This window comes from Aythya ferina, assembly GCF_964211825.1.
Source record: "Aythya ferina genome assembly, chromosome: 1".
Taxonomy (NCBI): domain Eukaryota; kingdom Metazoa; phylum Chordata; class Aves; order Anseriformes; family Anatidae; genus Aythya; species Aythya ferina.
The window spans coordinates 171,344,377-171,366,402 of record NC_140296.1 but is presented as its reverse complement, the minus strand read 5'-3'; the positions used below and the strand labels follow the sequence as shown (position 1 = coordinate 171,366,402).

Here is a 22,026-nt window from a genome sequence, read left to right as displayed (position 1 = left end):
GCTGTTGCGGGGGATACGGACATCATTCGACAACTTCTTCGGCATGGTGCCGATCCTTTTAAGAAAGATGTCACCAGCAGGTCAGCCGAGAATTACTTCGCAGCGCTCCATAACACAGAGTAAGTTTTGTGCGTCGCTCATTGCAGGGGGTTGTCCAAATGTCCGTGCTGTCGTATGGACCGCTTGCAGAGGCACCGGAGTTTAAGGAGGCGTTGAGACCTTTGTGTCGGCTGGGCTCAGTGGCATCTGCGGATGCATCTCCTTCCCGCATCCTTTTTCAGTAGTAGCCCGGGTCTGCAGCAAATTTGTGTTTATTTATCTTCCAAGGTTTAGCTAAGAAGCAAACGTGCAAGTGGTCTCTTCCAGAGCCCCAAGTTCCCCTCTGCCAGGCTGGACAGAGGATGTAACAGCTGTCCAGCAGCGGGGAGTTACCCTGTAGACGGGAAGAGGCATCTACGGACTGACTGAAGGTGCCTGGAATGAATAGGAAATCTGCAAGAGGAGCGCAAGCAGCAGTGTGTGTGTAACCCTTTATCGGCTGGCTCTGAAGCTGTACGGGCTGGACAATGAACGGCTGCTGCTTTTCTAGCGAGGACTGTAGGCGAGGCTGTGGTTACTGTTCCCCAAATGGATTCCCTTTCTTTCTGTCTGTAGTTTGAATGAGATACTGGAGGAAGCTGCGAGCTCGGAAGTCCCGGGAGAGTCTCCTGCAGATGCTGCAAAAGGCACAGCAGTGCCCGAAGGCTCCTGCCCAGTGACAACTGGTGGGTACCGATTAGGCACACTCGCGCTGAGCGGAGTAGGCGGGATCCTTAAAAGTGGACGAGATGATGCGGAAAGCCCACTCTGGCCTGTAGCAGAGTAATAACCCACTTCTGGGACGCAGGGCTGGAGTGATGGGGAGAAAGAGAGTGAAGGAAACACAGTGACTGGTTTATCACCTCCTTTGCAGGTGCTGTCCTAGCAGCAGCAGAAGCGAAGCAAGACCAAGATAATGACCCTTGTGAATCCTTGTCTGCAAGTGGGAAAGCGGGAGATGGAGAGATTCAGATCCTGAAATTTGACAAGGAGCCTGGAGAGACGGAGATGGACACTCCGTTGCCCAGGAAGCGATCTGAAGGTTGAACCCCTCAGAGGGAAATGGTTGTCATGGGGCGATCTTTTCTGTTAGCGCTACGGAAAGAGCACTCTTTCCTGTTGACTTCCCGTCAGCACGAGGATGCTTTGCACAGTGCTTCTATAATGCCTCCTGGCCAGTGCAACGCGCCCCGAAACACCAGGGTCTGGAGGTGTCGTCCAGAGACCAGATGGCCCAAACTGTCCATGCCCCACGACTCCTGCTCACCAGAGTCTCTTCCTGGATGCCCCCAGCCACTTGTGGGGTGCTGCTTAGAGCCATGTGCGCTGTCATGCTTAGGCACCTCCTGCTGAAAAGGAGGCAGCAAGAGGTGGTGAAGCCAAGAGAATACCGTGCTGCGGCTGGGTGCGAAGGCACCCTGGGAAAACACTTCCTATCTGCATTTGTACTGCGGAGTTGAACCGCTCTGCGTCACTTGATGCAGGGCTTGAGGGATGGGGAAAAGCAGAGAGCAACGGACACTCAGAGCGCCTCGTTTCTGACTTCCTTCGCAGATTCCTTGCTGCTGCTGTCAATAGAGGACGATGAATTTGGAGATGAAGGTGAAGATGGAGGTTCCAATGCTGAGGTATGATTCTGAGGATGACGAAGCTGTGGCAGACGTTGTGCTTCTGCATCCCAAGTGCTGAAAGACAGGGCAGTGGTGCGTTCTTTCGGGGCAACCCTTCCACGCTGCCTGACTGTCTGTGTTCTTGCTCACTCAGGGGTCTGCGAAGGAGAAAGAAAACCTTCCACAACGACAGGATGCTGAAACTCGGCCACAATTTCGGGACAATACACAGGTGACTTAGTGACGCAGATCAGTTGTGCAGACGCCTGCTGGTGGCGGGCACGATTTCTTAGGTTCAAATTGCAGCTGCAGACCGATCTACTGACAGGATCGAATGAGTAAACGCGTCTCTCGTCTTGTCGCGTCCTTACTGACTTCTGCATTCTCATGTAATGCCGTTTCTTCAGGGTGAAGAAACGAGGAATCAAAGAGGAATGGGGAGAAAATATGATGAAAAGGGCTCAAAAGTTGAGATAAAGATGAGAAGATCACTCAGTAATTATTGTAATGGGCAAAACAGACTTGGCATAGGGAGATAATAAGATTTATTGCTTATTACTAACAAGCTAGAGAAGTAAGAAACAAAGGAAAGAAACCAAAAGCACCTTCCCCCCCAGTCCACCCTCTTCCACCTCCTCCCCCCGAGCCACACAGGGGAACGGGGGAATGGGGGTTATGGTGAGTCTACAGCGCTTCTTCTCTGCTGCTCCTTCTCGGTCACTCTTGTCCCCTGTCCTGTGGGGTCCCACACATGGGATAAAGTCCTTGATCCGGTGTGGGCTTCCCACAGGCAGCAGCTCTTCCAGAACTGCTCCAGATATGGGTCTGTACCACAGGGTCCATCCCTCAGGAGCAAACTGCTCCAACCTGGGTCCCCCACGGGCAGCAGCTCCTGCCAGGTCACCTGCTCCACCGTGGGCTCCTCTCCACGGGCTACAGGTCCAGCATGGAATCTGCTCGGGCAGGGGTCTTCCACAGGCGGCAGCCTCCGTCGGTGCAGGGCCACCTGCTCCACCGTGGTCTCCTCCATGGGCTGCAGCGTGGAACCCTGCTCCACCATGGTACTCCATGGGCTGCAGGGGGACATCCTGCTTCACCATGGTCCTCACCACAGGCCGCAGGGGACTTCTTCTCCGGCTCCTGGAGCACCTCTCCCCCTCCTTCTGCACTGACCTTGGCACCTTCAAGGCTGTTCCTCACTCCTCTCACTCTCCCAGCTGCTGTGTGGCGCAGCGTTTTTTTCCCTGTCTTAAATCTTCTCTCACAGAGGTGCAAAACAACATCGCTTATTGGCTCAGCTCTGGTCAGCACTGGGGCCCTTACCAAACATGGGGCAGCTTCACACAGAAGCCTTCTCACAGAAACCACCCCTATGGCCCCCTGCTACCAAAACCTTGACACGTAAACCCACTACAGGCTCCAGCATCATCTCATCACCGCCAACTTTGACAGTTCTGCGGTGACTGGGGAAGGACAGGAAGGGAAAATGCTGCATGTTAGTTTTGTAGAAGCCTGGGCCACAGATGACGAAGCTGTGGCAGACGTTGTGCTTCTGCATCCCAAGTGCTGAAAGACAGGGCAGTGGTGCGTTCTTTCGGGGCAACCCTTCCACGCTGCCTGACTGTCTGTGTTCTTGCTCACTCAGGGGTCTGCGAAGGAGAAAGAAAACCTTCCAGAACAACAGGATGCTGAATCTCGGCCGCATTTTCGGGACAATACACAGGTGACTGTGCTGAAGAGTGACGCAGATCAGTTGTGCAGACGCCTGCTGGTGGCGGGCACGATTTCTTAGGTTCAAATTGCAGCTGCAGACTGATCTACTGACAGGATCGAATGAGTAAACGCGTCTCTCGTCTTGTCGCGTCCTTACTGACTTCTGCATTCTCGTGTAATGCCTTTTCTTCAGGGTGTGGTCAGACAGCTGCTGCAGGAGCTTCCCCGTGCTCCTGAAGAGCAGCCCAAATCCCAAGCTCCTCTTGAAGACCCGATGCACCGCCACGGGCACCTGAAGGAAGAGAAGAGGCGTTTGCAGAAGGAGTTGGACAAGAATAAAGACAAGGTATGGCAAGGCAGTCTGCTGCCGCCTCTGCAGGGGCCCAGGCCTTTTTCGTGGCAAACCCAAGTGGGGATCTGCTCCTGTCGGGGGGCTTTGTGTAAGCCCGGCTGGTAGGGAACAAAGGTAGACGTCGGAGAGGGGCCAGTACAAAAGATGCTGACGTACATGTAACGTGGCTTTTGAGAGGTGCCTGGAGAGTCGAATCTGTCGACTCCTTTTTGTGAAGCCTAAGCTCACTTGTGTGAATCCCTGTTGCGATTTGACAGCTGCTGCGATTGCAACAACAGTATATCCAGCGCTTGAATTACATAGTTGGCCTCCAGCAGATTGCTATAGAGAAGATGGAGAGGGAAGTAACAGCTTCTCGTGTGAAACAGCAAAGCGTTCAGGTAGCATCTGCTTCAGCTGCGGTTATGAAACATCTGGAGGAGCGCGTGCAATGGTAAGGGAGTACGAGAGGGGGAGCAAGGCTTCACTTTCGGGGACTGTGTGAAAGCCAGAGGGTTGCCTTCTTGCCGCACAGCAAGTTCGTGCAGGCTTCTGAAAGATGCTTTTGCTTGGGGCTCTGCTACTTCATGCTCTTCTTCCCGGCTTAATACTCTTGAGGCCTGCTGTATCCACGCGACTATAATTGCTTGTATGTCTTTCTTAGGCTCGAAGCTCGACAAGCCAGACTGGAAGCCACGGCCCAGCAGCAAGCCATGATCATCGAGGCCCTCGAGAAAGAGCTGCAAGCCTCTTCCTCATTAAACTAGCCATAGACTTCCCTCTTCGTGAGCTCTTGAGCCTATTACTTTATCACGTGGGGAAATCACAGAATCACAGAATGTCTAGGTTGGAAGAGACCTCAGGATCATCGAGTCCAACCTCTGACCTAACACTAACAATCCTCCACTAAACCATATCCCTAAGCTCTACACCTAAACGTCTTTTAAAGACCTCCAGGGATGGTGACTCCACCACTTCCCTGGGCAGCCCCTTCCAATGTCTAACAACCCTTTCGGTAAAGAAGTTCCTCCTAACATCCAACCTAAACCACCCCTGGTGCAACTTTAGCCCCTTCCCCCTCGTCCTGTCGCCAGGCACGTGGGAGAACAGACCAACCCCCACCTCGCTACAGCCTCCTTTAAGGTACCCGTAGAGAGCAATAAGGTCGCCCCTGAGCCTCCTTTTCTCCAGGCTGAACAAGCCAAGCTCCCTCAGCTGCTCCTCGTAGGACTTGTTCTCCAGGCCCCTCACCAGCTTCGTCGCCCTTCTCTGGACTCTTTTGAGCACCTCGATGTCCTTCTTGTAGCAAGGGGCCCAAAACTGAACACAGTACTCAAGGTGCGGCCTCACCAGAGCCGAGTACAGGGGGACGATCACTTCCCTAGCCCTGCTGGCCACACTGCTTCTTATACAAACCAGGATGCCGTTGGCCTTCTCGGCCACCTGAGCACACTGCTGGCTCATATTCAGCCGACTATCAACCAATACTCCCAGGTCCTTCTCCGCCAGGCAGCTTTCCAACCACTCATCTCCCAGCCTGTAGCTCTGCTTGGGGTTATTGCGCCCCAGCTGCAGGACCCGGCACTTGGCCTTGTTGAACTTCATGCAGTTGGCCTCAGCCCATCGGTCCAGCCTGTCCAGATCCTCCTGCGGAACCTTCCTACCCTCGAGCAGATCGACACACGCACCTAACTTGGTGTCATCTGCGAACTTACTGAGGGTGCACTCAATGCCCTCGTCCAGATCATCGATGCAGATATTAAAGAGGACCAGCCCCAGCACCGAGCCCTGGGGAATGCCACTAGTGACCGGCCTCCAACTGGATTTGACTCCATTCACCACGACTCTTTGGGCCCGGTATCCAGCCAGTTTCTAACCCAACAAAGTGTGCGCCAGTCCAAGCCAAGAGCAGCCAGTTTCTTGAGGAGAATGCTGTGGGAAACGGTGTCAAAAGCCTTGCTGAAGTCAAGGTAGACCACATCCACAGCCTTTCCCTCATCCACTGATATTGTATAAACTCACTTTAGGATAGAATAAATCTGGTGGTTAAAAATTAATGAGAACAAAATAGATATCTTGTTATCTGTCGACCTTCTGTTATGTTGAAGCATCTTGTTAATTGAAACATCCCCTTATCTGTCGACCCTCAGTCAGGCTGAGACTTGAGATAACTTGAGTCAACCTTCTGTTATGTCTTGTTAACTGAGACATCCCGCTATCTGCCGACTCTCAGTTAGGCCGAAAGCCAACTCAGCATTTCTGCAGCTTGGAAAACAACTGATTCATCCAACCTGGCATTTTTAAGCAAAAGGTGAAAAGTGCATCACGAGGAAGACCTACGGTCTTCCTCCCAAAGACCACTGCCCACATCCCGAAGACCCCGGCCCACAATCCTTGGAAGGCTTTGCGCAAGGACTGATAAGCTAATTAGCATATGAAGCGAGAGTAGGTGGGTTTAGGTAATGAATATGTATAGGCATTAATAGAATAGTCATTGTTTTGCTGTATAAATATGAGATAGTTTGTTACTTTGAACATGCACGATAGGTGGAGAGATCCCCCGTGCATCCAGCGCTGCAATAAAGAATATACCACTTAAGGAAATTTCGGCTTCGATCTTTGAATCACCAACAAGCGCGTCACTTTGTCATAGAAGGAGATCAGGTCTGTCAAGAAGGACCTGCCTTTCATAAACCCATGCTGACTGGGCCTGATCGCCTGCTTGCCCTGCAAGTGCCGCGTGAAGACTCTCAAGATAATCTGCTCCATGAGCTTTCCTGGCACTGAGGTCAAATGACAGGGCTGTAGTTCCCCGGGTCTGCCCTCCGGCCCTTCTTGTAGATGGGCGTCACGTTTGCCAGCCGCCAGTCAGCTGGGACCTCCCCCGATAGCCAGGACTGCTGATAAATGATGGTAAGCGGCTTGGCCAGCTCCTCGGCCAGTTCTCTCAGTACCCTCGGGTGGATCCCATCCGGCCCCATCGACTTGCGCACATCCAAGTGCCGTAGCAGGTCGCCAACCATTTCTTCGTGGATAGTGAGGGCCACATCCTGCTCCCCATCCCCTTCCGCCAGCTCAGGGTACCGGGTATCCAGAGAACAACCGCTTTTGCCGCTAAAGACTGAGGCAAAGAAGGCATTAAGCACCTCCGCCTTTTCCTCATCTTTCGTAACAAAGTTTCCCCCCGCGTCCAGTAAAGGATGGAGATTCTCCTTAGTCCTCCATTTTGCGTTGATGTCTTTGTAAAAAGATTTTTTGTTGTCTTTAACGGCAGTAGCCAGGTTGAGCTCCAGATGAGCTTTGGCCTTTCTAATTTTGTCCCTGCACAGCCTCGTAACATCCTTATAGTCCTCCTCAGTGGCCCACCCTTTTTTCCAAAGATTAGAAACCCTCATTTTTCTCCTAAGCTCAAGCCACAATTCTCTGTTGAGCCAGGCTGCTCTTCTTCCCCGCCGGCTCGTCTTTGGGCACGTGGGGACAGACCGCTCCTGCGCCATTAGGATTTCCCTCTTGAAGAGCGCCCAGCCTTCCTGGACTCCTCTGCCCTTCAGAACCACCTCCCAAGGGACTCTGCCAACCAGTGTCCTGAGCAGCTCAAAGTCAGCCCTCCAGAAGTCCAATACAGTGGTTTTGCTTGTCCCCTTCATGGCCTTTTCAAGAATAGAGAACTCCACCATTTCGTGGTCACTCTGCCCAAGACAGCTTCTGACCACCACATCTCCCACCAATCCTTCTCTGTTTGTGAAGAGAAGGTCTAGCGGGGCACCTCCCCTGGTAGGCTCACTAACCAGCTGCGCCAGGAAGCTATCTTCCACGCTCTCCACAAACCTCCTAGACGGCTTTCTCTGGGCTGTGTTGTGCTTCCAGGATATGTCAGGGAAGTTGAAGTCCCCCACGAGAACAAGCGCCAACAGTTTCGCAACTTCTGTCAGCTGCCTGTAAAACTCCTCATCCGTCTCCTCATCCTGGTTCGGCAGTCTATAACAGACCCCAGCCAGGATGCTTCCCTTGTTGACCTTCCCGCCGATCCTAACCCAAAGGGACTCAACCTTGTCATTCCCAGCCTCGAGTTCAACAACACTGATAGATTCTCTAATATAGAGAGCCACACCACCACCCCTTCTGTGCTGCCTGTCCCTTCTGAAGAGCCTATAGCCAGTCATTGCAGTACTGCAGTCATGAGAGTGGTCCCACCACTTCTCCGTGATGGCAACCAAGTCGTAGCCTGCCTGCTGCACAATGGCTTCCAGCTCCTCCTGTTTGTTACCCATGTGCATTGGTGTAGATGCACTTCAGCTGGGCCATTGCCTTATCCCCCAGCCTTGCCATTGCTGCTGAACTTGCCACTGTGGTGGAACTCGACTGCCCACTCCAGCGGAACCAGGACAGATAAGGTTAGACTCTTAACAATGAGGCCATCAGGAATATAAAAGAGTTTAGAGGGAACAAAGAAGGGTGATTCAGGAGACTCCATGCAGTCTCAGCTTTCTTGTTCTCCAGCCGTTAAGGCATGGATGTTTCTGGGTGTTTGCTGTTGTTGTTACCGTCCAAGTTGTTTGACCAATGGAAAGTTGTTTTGAAAAGAACTGCTGTGGGGAGAAGGGTATAAGAGGGGAGCCTGCCCTCAAGATAAAAAAAAAGGCAACATGATGAAGTTACATCAATAAAGAAGCAGGAAAAAGGAGTGAAGAGGAGCAGGCTGGCAGAACGGAGGCCAGGACAGGAACAGGCACATTGATTGCCTCATGAAGATAGGTTTGGCCAAACTCAGCAAACTGCTCAGAGAAGCTCGTACAGAAAGTCGCTGGAAACAGGCGGCACCAGAGCAGGGATCTCAGCTCGAGCTGAGAGAAGCGGACCCATGCACACAGCTGCCCCTCGCTGGTAAGCAGTTGCACATTATGGGGAATCACACGTCCTTAGGAACAAAGACTGTCCTGGTAACCTTACAGCTTATTCTCCTTATTAATTATTGGACAGTTTATGAGCCTGAAATATGGGACCAAACTGAGGTCAAGGTGTGGGACTCTGCAACTAAAAACGACAAGGTTGCAGGGGGATTGCTCGGCACCTGGCGAGCAGTCTCTGAGGCCTTAAAGAGCCCTGTGGGACCGCAGTCACAAACGTGTGGCTTGCCAGACAGTGAGGGAGCTGCGGGCTCCTTTACTGATCCGACTGCTACGCCATGGGCCCCTCTGCTGCCACAGCCATCGAAGGCCTTTGCTGTTCTGCCCCCTGCTGACCTGGACGTGCCTTTGGACCCAGGCCTATTGGCCTTGAAAAGGAGATGGATATGCTTTTCTTTGATCCGGGAAGAACGGGATACATAAGGCCTGAAGGCCCAGTTGCTTGACAACTTAAAGCGAGACATATTGTTCAAAGGGAATGGAAAATGGAGACTGTTAAGTCATGGAACTTAAAGGATTGTTTGTTACCTTTCCTGATTGTATAGGCATATTTGCGTTTAGTATGTAAAGCGATGTTCTGTATATTTAGGATGTTTGATGTTCGTGTGTGCTTGTTGGTGGAGCATAGACTCCCCACACACCCAGCACTGTTTACTTGCCTTTTATACATTTTATACCTTTTATACCTTTATAGCTTTTATACCTTTTATAAATATTTGTTTTATAAATATTACAAAATTCAGATTGAGACTTCATTTATAACGTATGTAATAAATTATATTAATCTCCCTATGTTGAGTCTATTTTGCTTGTGACAATAACTGAGCTGTCTCCCTGTCCTTAACTCGGCCCTTGAGCCCTTTCCATGATGTTTTCTTCCCTTCCTCAGACGGAGAGTGAGAGCTATGCTCTCAGCTGCACAGCAAGGTAAAATCACCACACATCATCAGGAGAATCACATAACGTAGGGCTACAGGTACAGCCGAATTCTTTCCAAATAGAATATGAGGGTTATTGATTCCCCAAATAAACACAGCACTTACAGGGTAACCAGATGTCATACTTTTTTCCAAATGTGGAGGCTAGAAGTAAGTGGTATAAGAGACGTTTCAGAATGAGGTAAACATGCTACACAAGCTATATACTGAAATAAAAATTCTAACAGTGATTCAGCCATATTATGAAATTATTTCAAATTAAACAGAAAGAAAAATATGCTTACAAAAATCTAAAAATAAATCTAGGTTGACCCTAACAGCAAATTGTAAATTTAACTCATTCACAAAGAGTATTTCCTACTGTGTTAGACAGACCAGACCAAAGCACAACTTGAAATAGCTTCACTGCTATTCCCATGGCACTTCTTCATGGTTCCTTCTAAAATACCTGCTCAACCTCAGCTTATCTCCTTGAGTTTAAATCTGAATTAAGACTGATACCGTACACATAATGTCACAACACTCCAGTGGACTCTACTTCCAACCCAGACTTCAGCTTTATTTGCACAAGTGTGCATTCTGAAACAACGTCCGTTCAGAACAGACAGCTCTTTAATGGTTTATGTCAAAGACCTCAATTTTAAGCCCTTTGAAAACTCAGAATTCAGAGTATTTTTATGATGCACATATTTTTATTTAGAATGTGTTCTTGCAGGTTCACACATTTTAATATTCCCTTCTATCAGCGCAGTTCCCCGAAATAATTCCTGTCAGGCAACACGGTTTTCTGAAGATAGTATTTTCCACCTTCATAGCATTTTCAATAAATTCTATAGATCAGATTACAATAAAGTGCACATATTCCTCTGTGATACAGGCAACAAAGCTGTGGACTGAAAAAATAAGTCATACTGCAAGTTCAAAACCACACACACACACACAAAAAAAAACTTGCTGTGGCCATTTAGCACCCCACAATTAAGTTGTCCCACTAAGTACAACCAGAAATATATATATTTTTAAATGTCTGTTATCTTAAAAAAACAAAACAAAACAAAACAAAAAAACACCTCATATTTAAAAATAATGTTTCATTTTTAATTAGACTCTGAAAAAAAAATAAAAATCATTAATTCATATAAGTCTTGAAGCCTACAGCTTTCCCCAAGGCTGGCAGTCTGCCTTGACAACTTGTATTACGTATTTTACCCTTTGGATCCAGGCTTCAAGCTTGCAAAAGCTTTGGAGTTCTTCAGGGAATGCGAAATTTCATTGAGAAAAGAAATAAAATGAGAGTCCCTTTCTGACTTCTTAGACTCAAAAATGACTACGATGGTAAAATGAGGTTCGGGGCGAGTCAGAAAGTATGTGCTTTGGACTTTGTCGTCGTAGAAGTGAACAACCTTCTCCAAGCTGTTGAGGTCAGAGGTTCTGTCAGTCATAATCATGATTACGTTGGGCCAGTGCATCACAGGCCTGTCGCTGGGCAGAGACACCACTGCGGGGTACTGATCCACTCCTTTGGGGGCTTCCCTGTAAGAATGGGGGTGATGATAACCGTGTCCCTGAAAACTCTCCGATCCACGATTGTCAAAAATCAAGGAAACGTTGACAGCATCATATTTCCGAATGAAACTGGAAATTTTCCCAAAGTAATCAGGATTTGTCTTTGCAGTCAACGTTTTCATTTCAGATGCTGTTGTTTGTCGACTAAGGGCCTCGTGAAAGTAAAAGCTAAACTTGGCAAGGAGAATGTTTTTGAGTTTCATCAGCCAGAGGAAGAGGTGTGGAGGTTGTACTGCTTTTTGAGACTGCCCTCCAAACAGATGCTTCTTGGTCTCTCGCTGTTTCTCAAAAATTTGGCCCCACGTCTGTAGTTTTGTGTGAGCGCTGTGCAAGTTGACCAGGGATGGCAGGAACTTCCACTCTGAGATCTGAGCCTGAGCCTTTAAGAGATGTGCGAGCACATCTACTTCCAGCTGGAAACTGCTTTCAAGAGGACTGAGGATTGGATGATGAAATCTAGAAAACACAACGGTATTCGAGACATGAGAACTGCTGTACACAGCAGTGAAATTACCAGCTAATGTTTGTCAATTCACATACAGAACACCACACAACGGAGGCTACAGTGTAACACACACAAAAAAATCACCTGGTAAGTTTAAAAACTCCTCTTTTAACGCAACTAGGACAAACATTTTAATAAACATACAGCACTTCATATTTAAAAGCAACCATCGGGCCTTTATCAACGCAAGGGAATACTCTTTGACCAGCCCAAGAAAAGGCAACAGTTATCTTGATCCACAAGCTACCATAGTGCCACTCCTCTTTAAAATCAGATCTAAGAATTTTTTAAGAAAGAATTCAGATTTTTTTTCTTTAAATTTTTCTTCCAATTTGAAATCCCTTCTAGTGGCAGTATGTCTTGATAGTCATAGAATAGTGCTAAGATATTAAGTTAAAACAAAAAGCTATCTTACGTTATAAATTCAATGTGTATGTAGAGAAGCTATGAGGAAACCAAACTGACTTTTATTCTTTTCTTTTTAATTCACAATAAAAATGTGATGGGAAATTAGTCAATAGAATCACAATTGACTGTATTTACCAATGAACCCGGTCCCAAATTTTGAATGTTAGTGTGCTTAGAGCAATAAAGGAGAAAAAACATTTGGCAGGACTTCGTAATATCACAACAAAGATGCTCTAACAATCATTTTTTTCCTCTCTAAAAATCCAGGACAAGATCAGCTCTGAAATTCACAGAAAAAAATCTCATCTACAAGGTAGAAGTGTCACTGTACATCTTGTTCACTGGAGTGACCCTACCATTCAAACAAGTCTCAGTGGAATTTGAATAGATCCATTCTATGGGTTTCTTTCCCACCTCGTTTTCTTCACATCTTATCCAAAAATTGTGTGATCTTAAAAATATTTTCAAGTGTCCCTTTTTTCTCAACAGACACAACACATATGTTGAAAGGATTTTTTTTTAAGATGCAAGTCCAGGTTTATTGGAAGGAAGTGAAATGCTGGATGTGGTGGAACAACTGACGCAGCATTTTCTGCAAAAAGGCTCAGTTGGGGGACCTGCCAGCTTCTGTACACAATGTATGTCAGCAGCCAACACGTCCTTCTGCTGTAGCAGTGATCCAGTGTTTACCAACTACTCTGGTGGGTTGAAAAGTCCAGAGCATGTTTGAATTTCTTTAAACAAATAAGGGTCAATTAGAAATAATATTCCCGTAATAGCCAACACTACATTTTTTTCAATGGTTTAGGTATTCAGCAGAAAAGAAAAAGAAAAGTTTTGTCGTCATGTATTAGAAGGGAGGAGAAGCACTATGCAACATTATTTATTCCAGATATTCCCACAGTCAGACTAAGCTTATTCTTCAACCTTAAAACCAATTAAAAAACTCGCTGCCGTGTCTCCTGGATTAATGTTTTGACGTACGGCTTCCCACTTCCACTTTCCTTCATGGCTCATTGCTATTTCCATGTTTCGCTGCACGGCAGGAGTTGCTAAACTGTTTTAATCCAAAAATATGCTTCTCAGCCACAGCTGAGAAGCCTGATATGGTTGCAGAGGAAACAGGAAAGTTAACTACAGCAGATAGTCTGAGTACATAACCTAATACAGAAGCACCTGACTGAGCTCGGTATCACTTAAAACAGATGGGCTTTTGCGCTATTTCGGTAAGCCAGAGTGTTAAGAACTTAACTGCACATTGGAAATTTGATTCTTCCCCCAATGGTTCTTGAAAGCGGAGGGATGATAGATTTGTTTTGCAGACCATAAACAAGTCACATCATTCTTCATTTCCTTCTAGAGAACACAGATACATACAGATCTGCAAAAAGCTGACTAGATGAAGAGCGTTTAACACTTCAGAACAATTACATCAAGATAGTTTACTATTTACTTATTCACTCCTCACTAGGTGTTTAAAGGCTCCTGCTTCTGATGCTGTTTTAATTAGTGCAGTTAAATTATCCCTTTCTTTCAGAAATACTCTGTACATTATTGGGGAGAGCCAAATGACTGAAATAGCTCTAGCAGCCTCTTAGGGTGTCTTTATCATAAAGATTGCTCCTTATCCCCAAGCAAGATCATCACTATTTTCCCAAGGAGACATTTCTCATTTCCTATTATTTCTTCCTTATTTCTTATTATTAATAGTGCATTAGAAGCACAAATGCATCTCTGAGACTCAGTTTTGATTTCCAGATTTTTAAACAGTGCTGTTGACTAAGCACACACTCAGAACAAGTGATAATAACCAGCGTACATCGTAAAGCAACTTTGCAACAAGCATACCTTCCTTTACTCTTCTACTGTCTGTCTTACCAAGGAAAAAAAAAAGCAGTTTCATTCTTCCTTGGACGGACTGCTCTGATATTGTGAATGCTTACAAGCTGAGAATCACCAAAAAGGACTAGTAAGATGACAGACTGGCTCTGACTTTCACATAGCAAAACTACACTACAATTCCCTTAAATTATTCCTAAAATTAAGGGAGCCAGCTGCAGTGCTTAGATTTTGAATGTCAGAAAACAGCACCAAGTTATCTTTATTTTTTTACACTTACTTTAAAAATCCTAGCTGTATAAATAAAACCTCAGAACATTCCCCTGAAACGTCCTCTTTGATATTATTTCACTAACAGAGATTTAAAACAATCCAGCTCCATTTGGAAACTATTTTCCAACCACAGATACCTTGCTTTACTTTTAAAATCAAGAATTGGCCTCTTAGTCTGTTGTTGGGTCATTCAAGACTTCTCTTGTTTTTACACTGAATCACTTGCAAGGATCACAATTTAGATCTGCTCATCAGAGTTTAGATCACATTTAGATCTACTCATTTACTCATCCCAGTGATTTAAAGACATCCTGGGGTTCTTGTAAAAGGAAGTATTAAATCTTAACTTCAAGAAACCACAAATGCAGGGACCAAAGACTCAAAAGTGGTCTTTCTGCTGGCTCCAATAGCTCAAGAGAAGGGATAACAATGCCATCAAACCCCTCCATCTAGGCCAAAAAAAAAATAATCTGTAGAATTAATTTGAAAATTTCCTAGAGACAGGCATATGGAGTCTAATACATGGCTTTTAGAATAAAACAGACGTATTCTCGACTAAAACTGGCACAGAAATATCTGTTATATTTCTACACTAATTTTACTGAAGCCCATATGAAATTAAGTCTTGTTTCCCCTCCACACACTCCTAATAAAAAAAAAGAATTCTTGTACTTTTTCCATGAGGAAAATGATTCTCCCTTTCTGCTGAGCGTGATTTAGGAATTGGTAAGATCATTTCTATAACATGCTGCATAGATTAGGGGTTGGGGCATCTAATTGTCTTATTTTAAGCCCTCAGCTCATGTTTGCACACCGCTCCCCAACGCTCACATCGTGTGTGAATTCACGCAGGGGGCCGCACTGCTCAGCAATCAAAGGAGAGCAAAACCTTCAGGCTTGCTTTGAACCTCAACACCATTTATTACAAAACATGGCTGAGTACTTACTGTCAGCAAACGAGCACTGACCTTGAGCTGTATTTCTTTAAGATGGATTCCAAAATGTTTACCAGTTCCTCAGAGTTAATGAACTTTTGGGTGCTGAGCGTGTACATTTTTTCATAGAAGTCAGCAATTTCCATCCGAGCCTGAACAAAAAAACAGAGCTGTTCAGACAGGTGAGAAAGCAGCTCTTCCAAGTGAGGAGCTGTTCCTCCTAGTGCATTGCGACCCGTCGCCACCACCTTCTTCAGCTCATTGTGCAGGGATGTGTAGATGGTTCGGATGGAGTCCTTTCGGCTGAAGAATGACTGACCACCTGTTCAGATAAATAGGGAGGTATTACCAAAATCCAGGGACAGCAGAGATAGACAGCAGTACTGGAAAAAATAAAACCGTGCTTGTTTTTCCCCAGGTGTTCCCAAGCTTTATTTGATCACACCATTTTTCATCAAGAAATAAATTTCAGCGTGTTGTTTTGCGAGTGCCTGAGCTGCATGTAGCAGAAAGTCAGAAGCACTCTACCTGATCTGATGCAAGTCACGCTTGTCCTTATTCCTTATTTCAGCAGCCAGCGACTGCTGCAAGATTTCTTTAACCCCTTCACATTGGCCTTAACTACGGTGTGACCTTTTTGATACCAAGGGGTTCGGTAATTTTGCTACTATGCTACATAACCTGGAAGTGGTGTTACCTGTGCAAGTCAGGAGAATCAAGTCATTGAGAAATGTTAATAGGCTCCACTGCTGTTAATAGCTCTAGATCTCTTGAAGAGAATTCCCCCAACAATACCACTTGAAACGTCAAACACTCAGACTTACAAAACCAGATGTTTCCAGTCCCTACACCATCTAATATAAGCCAGAATTCAAAGGCAAAACAATCATAGCTTATCTCAGCAGGACCACAGCACAGGTTAATGCGTAACTAAAACTGAGAAAAAAAGGTCAGGGCTTCTTTCTACCTGCTCGATGCTATGAGGAATTAAAAAAAAATTAAAAGTGGCCATCATGCTCATGGTTTTTATTTAACTGTCTGCAATTTTTTTCACATATACTGTTCAAAAGTAACCTTAGCAATTTGAGGCAGAAAAGCACAGGATTGGTTCTGGTGGATAAACAGCTGGCTTTCCAAGGCAAGAACTGCCCCCAGGTCATGGCAGAGCAGCAATCACCCATTGCTGTTGTCTAGGAAGTTTGTAAGTGTTATACATGGAGTGGTAATTCGTGTTGAGAAAATGGTTGATATTAATAAAGAAGGGGGAGATTTGGGAGTGTGGCCATGGGGGTCAGAAAGTCCAGGGGTTGATGGTAACATCAAACTCTTAACAATGAGGCCATCAGGAATATAAAAGAGTTTAGAGGGAACAAAGAAGGGTGATTCAGGAGACTCCATGCAGTCTCGGCTTTCTTGTTCTCCAGCCTTTACAGCATGGAAGTTTCTGGGTGTTTGCTGTTGTTGTTACCGTCCAAGTTGTTTGACCAATGGAAAGTTGTTTTGAAAAGAACTGCTGTGGGGAGAAGGGTATAAGAGGGGAGCCTGCCCTCAAGATAAAAAAAAAGGCAACACGATGAAGTTACATCAATAAAGAAGCAGGAAAAAGGAGTGAAGAGGAGCAGGCTGGCAGAATGGAGGCCAGGACAGGAACAGGCACATTGATTGCCTCATGAAGATAGGTTTGGCCAAACTCAGCAAACTGCTCAGAGAAGCTCGTACAGAAAGTCGCTGGAAACAGGCGGCACCAGAGCAGGGATCTCAGCTCGAGCTGAGAGAAGCGGACCCATGCACACAGCTGCCCCTCGCTGGTAAGCAGTTGCACATTATGGGGAATCACACGTCCTTAGGAACAAAGACTGTCCTGGTAACCTTACAGCTTATTCTCCTTATTAATTATTGGACAGTTTATGAGCCTGAAATATGGGACCAAACTGAGGTCAAGGTGTGGGACTCTGCAACTAAAAACGACAAGGTTGCAGGGGGATTGCTCGGCACCTGGCGAGCAGTCTCTGAGGCCTTAAAGAGCCCTGTGGGACCGCAGTCACAAACGTGTGGCTTGCCAGACAGTGAGGGAGCTGCGGGCTCCTTTACTGATCCGACTGCTACGCCATGGGCCCCTCTGCTGCCACAGCCATCGAAGGCCTTTGCTGTTCTGCCCCCTGCTGACCTGGACGTGCCTTTGGACCCAGGCCTATTGGCCTTGAAAAGGAGATGGATATGCTTTTCTTTGATCCGGGAAGAATGGGATACATAAGGCCTGAAGGCCCAGTTGCTTGACAACTTAAAGCGAGACATATTGTTCAAAGGGAATGGAAAATGGAGACTGTTAAGTCATGGAACTTAAAGGATTGTTTGTTACCTTTCCTGATTGTATAGGCATACTCGGGTTTAGTACGTAAAGCGATGTTCTGTATATTTAGGATGTTTGATGTTCATGTGTGCGTGTTGGTGGAGCACAGACTCCCCACACACCCAGCACTGTTTACTTGCCTTTTATGCCTTTTATAAGTATAAATATTACAAAATTCAGACTGAGTTGAGACTTCATTTATAACACTTTTATAAATATTACTAAATTCAGATTGCGACGAGACTTCGTTTATAACATAAACGAGTAGCTCTTGTCGTTTTATCATTTTTTTTTCCTTCCTGCTAGCACCAAATTCGCTTTTTAAAGCCAGCTGTGCGGATTTTCCTTGCCTGCGAGGTTCTCTTAGCGCAGGTTCACGCTGGCCACCCCTTCGCTACCAACACCGAGGCTGAACTTTATGGCCGGGCAGGCTCCCCTCCCCCGGCCACCGCTGCGGGACCCCCGGCTTTCAGTGCCCGCGCACAAACCCGAGTCCGCTGCCGAATCGCCCAGCAGCTTTGCAGCCCCCCGCCCAACAAAGGAGCTCTGGGGAGCCCCCCGCCTGCCACCCCCCGCGGGCGGTACCTAGCTTCTGCCCGAGGAAGGCCATGCTGTGGTACGCCTTCTCGGCCGCCGCCAGGTGCCCCAGCGCCGCCAGCAGGGCCAGCCAGCTGCCGCCCGCGCTCCTGTTGCCCTCGCGCTCCTTCTCCACGTTGTCCTTGGCCTTGTCGTACGAGAAGATGCCGAGGTGCGAGAAGAACGTCTCCAGCACCGCCTGCTCCACCGGCACCGGCGCGCCCAGCGCGATCGCCTCCCCCATCCCGCACCCGCACCCCCGCCCGGTGCTCCCGGCCCCGGCCCCGTCCCCGGCCGCTTCCTCCCGCCCGCCCCTTCCGCATCCCCCGCTCCGCCCAGCGCCCGGCCTGTCGGGCACTGCAGCTCCCCGAGCAGGCGCTGGGTGGACTCTTCTAACCCAGACGATTCTCTGATGCCCACCCCCTTCCACCGCATTAACCCCACGTGGAGGTAACGGGCAGCTCTTCCCCACCTCCAGACGCACCCCTCCGCCACCCCCACAACAGCACCGCCCTCCCTTTCCCCTAGCCCCTCTTCCCCTCGTGCTCTGCTGGCAGCTTGTAGGAAACAGAAGGAAAGGGGCTCCGGGGAAGGAAGGGGAAAAAAAAACAACACTGGGGAGTTATTCCAAAGAAAAGCAGGAGTCAGAGGTTCAAATCTGTCTTTATTACAACACGGAGCCAACAGCACGTTTTTGCATTTAGAAAAATGTGTTTGGTCTCTTGGTGGTGAAACGGGGCTTGTGCTGCTGACGCAGAACTCTGTGCGGCAGAGGGAACTTGATCTTCGAATCCTGCAAGAAAAATATTTGCGTTAGTTGAGAAGTTAGATGAACACCAAAAACAGTTTGCAACAAATAACTGGGTTATAATTCAGCAGGTCATTTATGTAATGCATCCATAGGTTAGATACACTGCATAGGAGGTAATGGATGCGACTGTTTTATGGTTCTTTCTGAACAAAAAAGCCCATTTAAGGCAAATTCCCTGTAATATAATATGCATTTATTTGGAGTACTCTGTAAGGCCTGATCACAGCATACGGTAACTGCAAAGCTATGCCTGCCAGTTCAGTCCCCTCCCCACATTTCCCCACAAAACAAACCCGTACCAGACAACAAAGCCCCCCCCAGCCCGATATTGAATTGGGACCCAGCAGGTGCCACAGTTTCACTTCACTCACATGGAACTGCTTGACTGCCGGCCTACGGCACTTGCTCGCAGCGATTTCCTCCACCTTCATGATCTGAATAGAGTGAGCACGGGCACGGTGACGGGCTCCCATATCACGGTCTGTAACGAGAGAACCCATTAAAATAAATCTTCACACATTCTCAGTTCAGAATCTTACCAGCATCCTTCCAGGAAATATGAATGTCACCCACAACCTCTAAAATGCCTGGTTAACGCTGCTTCATCACTTTATTTCCACCATCTAGAGCAACAGCAGAACTGTTCATCAGAGAACCAAAGTGCAGCAGCCAATTCCACCTGGAAGTCGTAACAGAATGTCCCTCTCCAAGAGAATGCCATCTTACTGATCTTGCCTGATTTCAAGGAGTTACGAACTTGCAGAAAAGTCTATATGGGACTTCCCCCCACACACAAAAAAATGTAATTCAGAATCAACAGTGAAACGCAATTACTGGGAAAATGGGTTTTTCTAAAAATTCTCAAGTGATACAGTCAGGGATTGTTACTTAGCCCACATGATTTACCTTACGGAACAGGAGGGTCTGTACATGAGCTGCCTGAAAACTCCTCCCTGTGGCAGTCACACTGCCTTAAGATCGTGATGTCCACAGCTCATTTTACAAGACAGGCCTATTGCAGTACTGTGCTCACAGTGTCCCCCATGAAGACCTAACCTACTAAACCTTCATCTGCTACAATATTATTGAGCATGCAGCTTTCAAAGTCATTGTGCTATGACAAATCAAGCTCTCAGACTGCTTAAGCAAGCTTTTGGGATGTTCGTTAACTTGCAAGGTAATGTAGGACCTTAAGTTTCACTTCCAAGAGCACCTCAGCACTTGAAAGGCGACAAGATACATATGCTATCTGCACACATTGCAAGAACATCATTACCAAGAACAACGCTCTTTGGGTTTTTGTGTGCAGTTTGTGGCATTTTGAACGCTTCCAGATTCAACTGTCAATAGCATCGGCTATACAAATGGTCTGTCCCTCAAATACTTCATGTAGCAGGAACCTGGAGAACCCGACAGAAATAATCTCCCCACATGAACTAGGAAGATAAACTCGACCATTTCAAAACACTATATATAGTAAAATAAATTTATATAGCACCTTAAAGGTTATGAAACTGTTGCCCTGTGCAGCAAATTTTTTTACTGGAATTACAGAAAGTCACACTAAGGGGAAATATTTTCAAGTTAGAGAAAACGTATCATCAGTAAGGTAGCACAAACATCTGCAGACTTCTCCAGCCACTTCACAATCTGGATTCCGAGTGTTTCGGTTACTGCGGATGAAGACAGCGCTCTCACCTAGCCTTCACACCCAATTTAAGATCTGAGCTTGTGTTATGTACAGGTCCTACCATTCTGTACCTCCAGCAGCTACACATACTTACAGCACTGAGTGACAGCACCCGCAGTGGTCAGATCCCTGTACTCCCTGTACATGTTGTGAGTTCCACTGCGGGAGTCATAGCGCAACCAAATGCCAAAGTTCTTTACTCGCAGGGGGGACTTCTCATACACCTGGAATTAGACAAGAGCATAAAAGAAGTTAAAAAAAAACAACATCGTTTGTGTTTCCCCATTAAATTATATTAAAGCTCTTATGAGAGCACTGTAGAAAGTTCTTCTGTCAAAGAACATTTGGTCTCTTTTCCCACACCAACGTGGTGGCTGTCAAAGCTTATTGACTTGATGATTCTTAAGGGTCCCTTCCAACTCAGGATATTCTATGATTCACTGTGAAATTACTAGACTTCAGCTCTACATCACAGCAAAAATAAGTAAAAAAGAACACCCTTTAAACAGCAAGATAGATATGCCCAGGTATCGATTTTTGCAAGGATTGCGAACGTTCATGTAACTCTTAAGAGGCATATACCACAATGAAATAAATGTGAAACTCAGGGAACAGCAGTGAATGGCATAATTCATCATATGTTTAAAATATTAAGTTAAGGGGATTTGGGGTTAAGCTCCCTGGATATGCATTGCTACTTTGAAAAAGTGAATTTGTTGCTCATCTTCACAGTAAATGAAGGATGAATTTTTAACTTTGCCCCCTCCCCCCCCCCAGCGCTTCATATAAATTCCTTCTATGTATACCAGCTGGCACTCCCCAGAAGCCTCCCAGATTATCAGGTCTTCCAGCGCGCACCTGTCCGCAGTACACGATCTCTCCCGAAGACTTCTTCATCTTCTTCAGCTGGGACACGAAGTACCAGAACCGGGACTTGGCAACCACGTGGTTGGGGGCGAAGATCCGCATGCGGTACAGCGGAGGAGTGGCGCATTTCGGCGTCGGCAGGCACCGCCCGACCACCTTGTACTCTCGCAGCTGGGGGCAGACGCAGGGCAAGCCGTGAGCGGCCCGCTGCCCGCCCGCCCCGGCCCCGGCCCCGGCCCCATCCCCGGGCCCGGCCCCGCCGCGGCCTCCTCAGGCGCCGCCGCCATCTTGGCCGCTCGGCTCCCTGCAGGGCCGCGCGCGGAGCGCCCCAACCCGCGGCACCGCGCTCCCAGAGGCCGCCTCGACCCCAGATCTTGATCCCAATTCCAATCCCAGTCCTAATCCCGACCCCGATCCTAATCCTAATCCCGCCGCGGCCGCACTCACGGTGCCCGACGCCTTCATGGTGCCGCCGCCCGCCGGAAAGGAAGGGGCCGCGCGGGGCGCCTCCTCACCTCAGCCGCCGGCCCCGCCCCCCGCCGCGCCGCGCCGCCCGATTGGCCCAGGCAGCCGTCAATCACCGCCGTGCGCTGGGAGCCCGCGTGGCCGCCCGGGGCCTTCCTTACGCT

The 22,026-nt window shown here is 47.5% G+C and overlaps 2 protein-coding genes across 3 annotated transcripts; both read right to left on the bottom strand.

Annotated features, from left to right (window-relative positions):
- Positions 1 to 10,115: 10,115 nt before the first annotated feature.
- On the bottom strand, positions 10,116 to 18,303 carry KICS2 (KICSTOR subunit 2). Of its 2 annotated transcripts, XM_084512139.1 has the most exons (4): positions 18,039 to 18,284; positions 15,352 to 15,425; positions 15,137 to 15,273; positions 10,116 to 11,599 (listed from the first exon to the last, which is right to left on the bottom strand). In XM_084512139.1, exons 1-4 carry the CDS (start codon positions 18,271 to 18,273, stop codon positions 10,783 to 10,785), a joined length of 1,263 nt encoding a protein of 420 aa, XP_084368265.1. In that variant the 5' UTR covers positions 18,274 to 18,284; the 3' UTR covers positions 10,116 to 10,782. The 2 variants fall into 2 exon arrangements, with proteins under 2 accessions (XP_084368265.1, XP_084368264.1); XM_084512138.1 differs by having other exon boundaries at positions 15,137 to 15,425; positions 18,039 to 18,303.
- A 370-nt stretch (positions 18,304 to 18,673) lies between these two features.
- RPL18A (ribosomal protein L18a) lies at positions 18,674 to 21,997 on the bottom strand. The gene is made up of 5 exons (XM_084506564.1): positions 21,845 to 21,997; positions 21,389 to 21,568; positions 20,625 to 20,754; positions 19,212 to 19,321; positions 18,674 to 18,822 (listed from the first exon to the last, which is right to left on the bottom strand). Exons 1-5 carry the CDS (start codon positions 21,860 to 21,862, stop codon positions 18,730 to 18,732), a joined length of 531 nt encoding a protein of 176 aa, XP_084362690.1. The 5' UTR covers positions 21,863 to 21,997; the 3' UTR covers positions 18,674 to 18,729.
- Positions 21,998 to 22,026: the final 29 nt, after the last annotated feature.

Bases quoted from the DNA above. Each gene is read 5' to 3' on its own strand.
- KICS2 (XM_084512138.1), bottom strand. From the start codon at position 18,273: ATGGGGGAGGCGATCGCGCTGGGCGCGCCGGTGCCGGTGGAGCAGGCG. The intron at 15,426-18,038 runs GTACCGCCCGCG...TTATCTGAACAG, and splicing joins CTTCCTCGGGCAGAAGCTAG to GTGGTCAGTCATTCTTCAGC. The intron at 11,600-15,136 runs GTCAGTGCTCGT...TGTGTTTTCTAG, and splicing joins TTAAAGAAATACAGCTCAAG to ATTTCATCATCCAATCCTCA.
- RPL18A (XM_084506564.1), bottom strand. The intron at 20,755-21,388 runs GTGCGCGCTGGA...GTCTAATTCCAG, and splicing joins AGATCGTGTACTGCGGACAG to GTGTATGAGAAGTCCCCCCT. The intron at 19,322-20,624 runs GTAAGTATGTGT...CTCTCGTTACAG, and splicing joins GGGTGCTGTCACTCAGTGCT to ACCGTGATATGGGAGCCCGT.